Consider the following 10,433-nt stretch of genomic DNA (forward strand, 5'->3'; position numbering starts at 1 on the left):
GGTTTTCATCTGTGAATGATTTTTTTTTTAATTGCCTGCTGCTGCTGGAAGTGGGATTATATGGCTCCTACTGTGATCCAAAAGTGTTGTTCTTCTGTCCTTATTTTTTAAGAAGGTCTTCAATTTTCAAATTGTTCTGAAATTCTGTGTTTCCTTAATGGCTGGATATCTATTCAGCATAATACTTTCTAATTATGAAATCAAATCAAGGCAAAATTACTCCATAGGGAATTTGAAAAATGGAAATAATATTCAATATTCTGTTGTTGCTACATTATAGAAGCTATGCCTTCAAACACCCGCAAATACTATCTTTTTCCTGAAAACTGCATTTTAACTATTGATGAATAAAATAGTGAAGAGGTTTATTGGTTGTTTTTTTCTGTATAAAAACCATGCACATGACTGCAATGTATACCACAGATAACTTTTAAAGACATCTCACTATGATATGTTAACTTGCATTTCTCAGGTTTCTACAGATCAGTCATGGCTTTTTTCTCTTATTGATTATAGAATCACTGAACAGTCGAGGTTAGAAGAGGCTTCTGTGAACCATCTGGTCCAAATCCCTGCTCAAACAGAGCTTCTAGTGCAGGTTGCCCAAGACTGGTTAGATAGCGCTTGAATATCTTCAGCCAGAAAGGACTCCACAACTTCTCTGCCTAACCTCTTCCAGTGCTCAGGTACAGGAGGGAAAAAAAAAAAAAAAAAAAAAAAAGTAATTGTTTTCTTACGTTCAGATGGAACTTCCTGTGTTTCAGTTTGTGCCCATTGCCTACCATCCTATCACTAGGCACAACTGTCTCTGTCTTCTTGACACTCATATTAATAAAGATCCCCCTAAAGTCTTCTCTTCTTCAGGCTGAAATGCGACATGACAGATGTTCCACTTTCTTAATCATCTTTGTGGACATTTTCTGGTTTTGTCCCAGTATATCTGTAACTTTCTCATTTTAGGGAGTTGCTGTATTGGCAAGAGTGCAAGCGGAAGCTTGAAAGAAATGATTTTCCTTCTTTACTTTGCATTTGTCAGACCATGCCTGGATAATGTGTCTACTAATACAGGAAAAACATTGACAAACTGAAGTAGGTTCAAGGGACATCACTGAGCACTGGAGCTCAGTGGGAGCTTGTCCCTGTAAGGACAAGTCACAGGGCTGGGTTGGGTCAGGCTGGAGCAAAGATGTCTTCAGAGCAGCTCAGAGCAAATCCTGGGACCTACAGGGAGGAAATCAGGGAGACAGAGCCAGGCTCCTTATAGAGGTGCCTGCCAACAGAATGAGAGATATAAATGGAAACAGGGGAACTTCTGACTGGATATATGAAGGGGAGATGGGGAATCATTCTGAATATAATTAAGCATTGAATTAGGTTGCCAGAAAGAGTTGTGAAGAGTTCTTGAAGATGCTGAGTACTTTGGTCTGAATCATTACTGGTGACCCTTCTCTATGCAGGAGGTTGATCTAGATAACCTCTAATATCCCTTCCAGACCAAAACAGATTGTGAATCTCTGATTAAGTTCATTGTGGAGGATGTAGGAGCAGACTAGATTTTTTCTCAGTGAGAAATACTGGGTGAGAAGCAGGGTAATACTCCTGTATTCACGTTGGCTGATTCATTTACCTAAATGCACACAGAGATTACCATGAAATAAAGTAGTTTAAATTGCAAGCGAACTATGGAGTTCAAGTAGTTTAACCTTCAGCTCAAAGCAGATCCAGTTAGACTAAGAGGTTTTCAGTCATAAAACTGAGCCAGGATAACAGATCTGCAGTCTAAGCTATGAGCACTGTACCATTACCTACAAATGTTAAATAATAAAAATTCTGATTGCAGATGATAACAGTAAGTCATCATAGCCTAGTTTGGGATAGCTATTGTGAGGATTTCGTTCTTGGTCATGATGACTCTGCATGGGATCCCACTGAAATCAACTCATCAACCAAACCTTTTGGCAGGTTAGGAACACAGGGCAGCTTATGAGGGGTTTTACTTGCAGATAAAGAAGACAAATAAGCAGACTTTGTCTCTGAAACACAAGCGTTCTATTATGGAAACTATCCTTATGCTTATACTTATTCAGAATGTATTCTGTTCACATTTTGATTATTGTTTTTGTATGTTTTGCTTCATAAGAAGATCCTGAACTAAAGATAAGAGCTAGTAGGAATCTAGCGTTACCAATAGCAGTAAATACTGCCTACATTCCTCTAGGAGGTTTTATAGCTAACAAAAGGATTTATCAAAATGATTTGTATTGGTCTTTGCAATATGTTAAACCTATCCATTAACACAGCCCAAGAGATAGAGAAATATGGGGCCAGAGTAAAAATCAACTTTGAAAAATACCTTTTCAGTCTGCTCAAGAAAGAAATGGACTTTAGGAGACTGCGGAGAAAGATCCAATACAGAGCTTCTGTGATCGCTAGGAGAATGGTGGTCTTACGTGTAAGAAACATTCAAGGGATAGGAGTAAGAAGTTGTTATGTAAGATATACGTGAAAATGTTTGTGCAGAGCAGCATTTCTTCTGCAGAATTCAAGGCACATTTGTACTGCACAATATAACAAATTTACACTTATTTTTGGATGAAAAATAACATCTTCATGGTGCTTAGCATACATTTTGATCTAGCTTAAACATCTTTAATATTGTTCTGAACATTTTAACTTTAGCCTCTGTTATCTGGAATTGATCTACCGATATTAGACTACATTATTTGTCTACCTTCCATCTTCCTCTAACACTTTATATTGTTATCCTGAAATATATGTAAGGAGTTAATTGAGACAACACTGTGCAGCACTACAGAATCTAATTGCTTGGGCTGCTTTAGAAGCAATATAYGAAAAATGCCCTCAAAAGCTGAGATTTTCAATCTGAAATCCAGAAGAATGGAAGTACCACTAAGAAGAAATGAAGACTGACTGAAAAGACATTCTGGAAGTGCTAGTCCCTCTTAAAATTTTAATCCTACTTAACAAATGTATTTTTCAGCCTATGTATGTCTAAAATCCTACTATTTGATTTACCACCTATCAGGGAAATTGAGGAATTGCGAATGTTATAAAAATGTAGGGTTCTTTTCTTTTTTCTTTCTTTCCCTTTTTTTTCTGCAAGCTGTGGGTCTGAGTCTCACTAAATAGCATTTAAATCTTCATCTGCTGTTATGCTACCACTGCTCTGTATGAAGTTTAAAAGAAAGAAAAATGGTCTTTTTGATAATTTACCCCTAAAAATTATGCTTTAGCATAACTTTTTAAAGTGGATGCTTTATGCCATCCATTAGCCAAAAATCAAATATTCCTGCAATTTGTTTCTCCAGCTTCATACCTATTTTGATTCATGGATTTATCCTGTCTAAACACAGGATACTCTTGTCTAAACATGATACTGCATGCGTACCAACTAGACTTTTCCCCATGATAGTATCCATTTCCTTGCTAGTAGCTTCTCAGTTAAAGATTTAAATGATCTGACCTTGGTAAACTACAAAGTTCTAGTTTATTGGAAATAGTGACACATCTTGCACCAATCCCAGCAAGCACATTATCAGTGATTAATGCCAAAGTTATAGACAGGCCCAAGCTAATAATGTTACCAGCTTTTTTGACACTGGTGCTGCCAGCACTGGGGATGAAGCGAACAAGAAGGCAACAGCAAAGGTTGCCTCTTTGATGAGAAGAAAAGAAATAGCTGCAGAGATTTAGAGAATGAGGCTTCAGGAGATGGGAAGGAAACTGTGGAGAAAACGAGGGTGAATAGCAACATAAAAAAGCAGTAGTTCAGTAGAACATAATAACACATCTGTTCACACATAAGGGAGCAAAGAAGCATCCTCATCTCCATTCAGAGCAGTGTACACATTCTCACTTATGACTGTAACATTCCACAGGTCATGCTCCTCAGTAGCTGTTGAAGGCTTTGACCCAGGCAGACCTTCCAACAGAGGATGAAGATATGCAAGTCTCAGATTGCAGAGGAGTGCCTCAGGCTTCTCCATGAGGCTGGGGATGACAGTCATCTTTACTGCAGAAGATGATTATTGTTAAGAGCTGTGCTGCTGAGTGAAAGAGTCACAGGAGGAAGTCAGCAGACTGTGCAGTATCAGAGAAAATGAGAGATAAACAGGGCATTGTCAGGGACCCAACAGCTTCAAGAATCCCAGCCCCAAACACCAGTGAAGATACATGTGGAGTCTATGCCTTGTGGGAGAGTAAGCGGTAACTTCAAGGATGACGAAGGCTGGAAGCTGGTGACCTCTCAAACCAGGAGGAAGGTTCCTGCCTCATGAAGGATGGCAGCCACAGAAGAGGTTCACTGGCCTCAAACCTGAGGAGGAGCTGAGCATGGTTTTGAGTGAATCACTGGGCAATAGACCCCAAGCCCCGCAGGATCACCCAGAAGAAGTGGTGAGTAATGTTAGAGGATGACCTTATTGCTGCAGGTCAGAGGCACTCATCTGTTGATCTGACTGGTCATCTAGAGAGCTTTGCTAATTGGGGCCCCACTACCTTGTCTCGATCCTGATTCCAGTAAGATGTTGCATCCATACTACGTGATACTTGATGGGAATGGTCCATGTTGTAAATTTTTGTATCTGTACTAGCTGATACTTGGTGAGAATGGTCTAGTGTTGTAACTTTTTAGTGCTTAGAACAATACCGCTGTGTTAAGCAGGATACAAATAAGTAACTAACAAGGTCTTGGAAATCTGTGAGAAAGAACAGTGATTGGTTACATATAGGAAACCACAGAATCACCATGGGAAGCAGTCAGCATGAAGGTCAGAAGTTAAAGGGTAATGAAATAGCAACCCCCAAAGTCAAATGTGGCCCCCGAAATAAGTCTGCACACGTGCGCAGTATCATAGCCCGGTTATGCAGCCAGGGCGGAGTTGGGCTAGACTCCCTGCGCTTGCTAGCCCCAGATGCCGGGACTCCCGCCTACCACGAATAATCATAAATACCGGAGTTTTCCAAAGGAGGGAGAGGCTGCTATGCAACAGAGGACCATGTTGCCTCCTCAGGGACGCCCGAAAAGATTGTGCCTGCTGACTCTCTCTCTGTCACCATGCAGACAATCGGGACAAGCGTTGAGGTGGTCCTTCTTGAGATTACCATCAGGTTGGTCTGTTTGTAAGTACCTACTAATAAACTGCTTGCTACTGAAGAGTGTTTGTGTGTGTGTGTGTGAGTTTGTGCTGGCTTGCCAAACCGGATGTTTGGCCCCTGAGAATCTAACTAGAACATAAATTGGCGACGAGGATGGGATTCCCGGGGTTTGCAGCATAGTGAGATTGGAGAAGTGCACAGCTGCACCGAGGCAGCACCAGCTGCATTGGTGGGACTCGGTCAGTGGGGTGCACAGCTGTACTGAGGCCGCGCCACCTGCATTGGTGGGACTCAGTCAGTAGAGCACACAGCTGTACCAAGGCTGTGCCACCTGCATTGGTGGGACTCAGTCGGTGGGGTGCACAGTTGTACTGAGGCTGTGCCATCCGCATTGGTGGGACTCAGTCAATGTGTTTGCTTGTATCTTGCCCGGGTTTGACATTTTGGTGTGTGTATTGTGGACCTAATATTGCTTTGGAGCAAGGCGCCTACTGCTTATCTTTGTGACCACAGTCATTGCAAAGCGTATTGTACCGAGCATAGGATTAAACGTGAACCTGCTGGTTCAGACTGTAGGAACAAAGAGGGGAAAAGAGGCAGCCCCATCCCTTGAGCATCCTGGGTGGACGCAAGAGCCATGACGGCATTATGTGATAAGTGGGAAACATGTATGGGTGCTTCTCCGGAGCCATGGACTGGGACAAGCCCCATGGAAGTGTTAAAGTATTGGGAACATTTTCTAGAAACTCCCCCCCCCCAACACACACACACACACGCACACACAAGGACAAGGAGTGATTAAAGCATGCAGGGTGAATGGGGGGAGCCTTCCTGTTTGCCCATAAGGTACTGGAGGGACAAGCTCATGAATTAGCTGAGAAGGTAGGACAGCTAGAACAACAGGTGTAAGAGCAGAAAACTGCAGATCTCCTGCAGCAGCAAGCTTTGTTAACTATAACGAATCTGAAAACTGAGTAGGGATTAGACCACGCCTCAGGTCCAGACTGCCGTGTACTACAACATGACCGACTGTCTGGTGCACTATTTGGTGGCCAAAAACTAATTCACAACAGATTCGGGCATTGGTGGACACTGGGGTAGAGGTCACTATTATACACAGCAGTCCTGATAAACACAAAGGGACACAGACCCCTGTGTTAGGGGTCTGGGTGAGCAATCAATTATGAGAAAAAATAACTTACTAAGAATGAAAATTGGTGATTGGCTACCTCGTGAATACCGAATCATGACTGCTGCGGTAGACAAATATATAACAAGGATGGACATCTTGGGAGGCCTAATTAGAAATAGGTGGGTCCCTCTGGGCATTTGGTACCACACGGTGGCTGCACATCCGTGCTGTCCAAGGAGGAAAGGTCATGGGAGAAGCACAAATTCCAATTGCTACCACTGTTGTTAATCAGCAACAGCATCGAATTCCAGGGGGCGATGAAGCAATTCAAGCCTCAATTAATGACTTACTACTGGCAGGAGCAGTGTGATACCTACATTCCCTGTTCAATAGTCCTATTTGGCCAGTAAAGAAACTGGATGGCAGTTGCAGAATGACAGTGGACTATTGAGGTGTGAATGCAGTCACGCCACTAATATCCGCTGCTGTTCCCGAAGTAGCTGCCTTAATACAGCAGATCCAGCAGCATGCGGGCACATGGTATGCAGTCACARGTGTAGCCAACGTTTTCTTTGCAATCCCCATTCCAAGGGAAACTCAGGAGCAGTTTGCCTTTACCTGGGATGGTAATCAGTATACTTTCACCAGATTGCCTCAAGGCTAYAAAYRTAGYCCTACCTATTGTCACCAAGCCATCCACCGCACACTCGTAAAAATAGATGTACCTGCCCAGGTACAACTGTTGCAATACATTGATGATATACTAATACAGGGGTTAACATATGAAGAAATGCAAACAGTCCCGGACATGACTGCTTCATGCTTATGGGAAGCTGGATGGGAAGTCAATCCAAAGAAAATACAAGGCCCAGCACAGAGTGTCAAATATTTAAGACATGAAGCAATCAGCCAAGGGGTACAAGAAGAACCAGGAAAACCCATGAATTTAGTCAATTATCAAATTGGCAAATGGAGCAAACCTTACGAAGAATTGTCTAACACACAGCAGCAACAGGTATGGTTTACTGATGGTAGCTGTACTGGAAAGGGACGCTGGCATGCTGTAGTATTTAACCCTGCAAGTGATACTTGGCTGCTCACAGAAGGGCAGGAAGGTAGTAGTCAGTTAGCTTTAACATCTTGACAGCCATGACCATGGACTAGCAATAGAAAAKCAATGGCAGCACGATTCTGCAATGTAGCTTGCCTTATGGAGTCCATATCAGTCAGCAAGCCCACTGAAGCACTGCTGGTGGTATTACTAAATTTACTTAACCAGCAGCCAAGTTTATTTAATGTAGGTTATGCTCGAGCACTTTTCTGGTGCCAGAAAAGATGAAGCAATTCGCTGTCCAGCATTCCAAAATGTGATACCCGAATTACAATCGGATGTAAACTGATGTATGTCACGGCGCTCCCAATGTATGCCATTTAATGGTCTCTGATGCAACATTGTAATATCAGTGTTTAATAAGGTTAACTGACCCAACATACAAGGCCCTTTGTTTGTGGCCTTTGGGATTCCAGCCCAAGCTCTGTCCCCACAAAGGAGGAAGAAACCTCTGGACAATTGTAAATGGGAATTAAAGGACATTGTCCACTTGGTAGTAGAGATGTTACACCAAGCAGTGGCATTTTGGTAGATGGCCTTGGTACTGTTGACCCACTAGGCTTTGGACTGATTCTTCCCAGTATAGTTAAACATAGTACAGTAAGTAGCAGACAAAGACCCTAGCAACTGCAGTTCTTGCGGTGGTAACGCAGGCGATGTGCCTGCTCGTGATAGCTAGCCATCCCAGGAGCTGTTCCACTGTGTACCACGAGACTGGACGCTGCCGAGTGGGGTGTTACACAGGGTTGTTAATTCTTCTGCTGTTAACGGTGCACCAACCAAGCAGGTAGAGAACGGGTTCTGYGGAGTAGCAGTACGTAAGCACAGGTGATCTTGTCCTGTGACGTTGGGTAGAGTCACCCAGACATTCTGTTGTAGCTGAGGTACAATTCAGGCTTACCTGGGAAAATAAGAGGGGAAAGGGGAAGACAACATAGTTCTATCCCTGCCTACTCCCTTTGCCTAAGGTGCTCAGTTGGTACTCGCTTCCACTGTTGCTCACCCTGAATGACAATGGTTACTGCATGCAAATCATCAGCTGCAAGTATTTTGGCCAGAAGCAGCACTGGCTGTAAAGGGGGTTGGTACCAGATGTGAGCTGCTGTAAACCAAGTTGATGGTGGCTGACTTGGTGTTACGCTGTGGACATAATACACATTAACCCATGGAGCAGGTGGTACTGAGACTGGGCGCGATGTAGTATTTTTGAGACCTAACAACAGAGGTGATTTCAGGTTTGTTTGTATGGAGTTCAACAGTACAAGACCCTTATTAAGTCATGTTGAACTTAGCTGCAGCACCYGCAGGCATGCTGGTTGGGCATTGTTACCTCCCCACTACCGATATTCCAGTCCTGTGTGTTGTGGACAATATATCCACCTTGTCCACTAGTGGCTTGGAACTGTGCGTCCTGCTTCACAGATATTACACTCGTTGCTGTATGTACAGCCTGTATCTGGCCTTGTTTCATCAGTAACAGTGGTGTGGTGCTGCCTGCAACAGTTCTGTTGTTTAAGATACAAACAGCCTCTGGAAGGTGGTCTACCCAACCATGAAAGGAGCCTCCTCCTGATCTCTGGAGCTGTTCCTTTAGCAGCCCATTTATCCGTTCTACCAAGCCAGCTCCCTGGGGATGATAAGGGAGGTGCCACATCCACGTAATTCCTCGTAATTCCTCACTCTTCTGCCCACTGCTGCACTGCTTTATTTTTGAAATGTGAACCGTTATCTGATTGTATTTCAATAGGGGTGCCATAGTACAACTCAATGGTATTCAAACACCGAATAGYTGTAAAAGCATTACTATAGCGGCTGGAATGACGACAGCCAGCCCAGAACAGGTGTCTACTGCTACACAGGCATATCACTGTCATCGATGTTCCTTCAACGGGCCGATATAATCAAGTTGCCAGAATTCCCCACAACGTGGTTCCTCGCTTGATCTGCCCCAATGGTTGAGATAATACTCTCTGTTTCTTCAGCATCCGGCAAACAGAGCACTGATCAGTGACTTGCTGCACTAACACTTCGCTCAATAGCAGACCTCACACTTTTCCCCATGCAATGGTAGCACTTCGCTCTGCGTGGCCAGCTTTTTCATGAGCCCACTTTGCTAATGCCTCTTCCTCCCAGGCTGTGATGGTGAGGCGGTGGATGTGAACTGATTGGTCACTCCATTTTGCTGTTTCTGTGGACTCTTTAGTGTGGGTGTCCACGTGAAGCACCCAAACATCTCGTTCTTTTAATAACTGCCATATACGTTCCCAATACTCTTTCCCCACACTTCTTTGGTGCCAATAAGCCATCGGTCTTGCTGCCACTTACCTAGCCAATTGAACAGACCTTATGCCACTGCCCATGAGTCAGTGTATAAGTAACAAATGTGATTTATGGGCGTATCGTCAATAGTACGCTGTGCGGCCACCCCACTGACTATTATTCTGTGCTGCTCTTCTCTGCGGTCACCAGTGATACTGCCAAGGGGTCCTTGGAAAGTAACAAACATGACTACAGAGCTCTGGGTGTGAAAGCAGGGGATATGGAAGCCCAACTGGTTTTCCCCTCCACCCTGCCAATGAGAGAGAAGGATGTAAGAAGGAGCTGGCAAATGCTGCAAGTCAACAATTGGTTGTGCAGCTGGTGCTGGCAACAAGGTTTTGACTTCTCGGACCACAGGATTCTGGTCAAAGATTAATATCTGCTTGGGAAAGATTAAATACACCTCCCCAAGCAGGGTACAAGCATCTTTGTCAATAAGCTACCTGACCTGGTAAGGAGAGCTTTAAACTAGGAAAAATGGAGGAAGGGGAGACTTATAGGGACCACAAAATCAGCAAAATAGGGCTCAAACAGTGGAGGTGTTGCAAGTATTTCCACGCACACAAGGAATTACCCACAAGACAATGGTATGGGGAAATCACTTGTACCTCTTCTGGAAAATCAGCACATCTGCTGGGTGCCTCTTTAAAGTGCCTGTGCAGAAATGCACACAGCATGGGGAAAGGACAGGAGAAATTAGATATCTGTGTACAGTTGCAGAACTATGATCTCACTGGAATTAGGGAGACATGG

The 10,433-nt window shown here is 43.7% G+C and overlaps 1 protein-coding gene across 1 annotated transcript; it reads right to left on the bottom strand.

Annotated features, from left to right (window-relative positions):
• Positions 1-7,372: 7,372 nt before the first annotated feature.
• On the bottom strand, positions 7,373-9,667 carry LOC146594245 (uncharacterized). The gene is given in 5 exon segments (XM_085307860.1): positions 7,373-7,550; positions 7,552-7,812; positions 7,930-8,248; positions 8,365-8,501; positions 9,411-9,667. Coding segments are annotated over 5 exon segments (1,152 nt in total).
• Positions 9,668-10,433: the final 766 nt, after the last annotated feature.

This window comes from Rhea americana, unplaced genomic scaffold (assembly GCF_003343005.1).
Source record: "Rhea americana isolate MKP2758 unplaced genomic scaffold, rheAme1 scaffold_266, whole genome shotgun sequence".
Taxonomy (NCBI): domain Eukaryota; kingdom Metazoa; phylum Chordata; class Aves; order Rheiformes; family Rheidae; genus Rhea; species Rhea americana.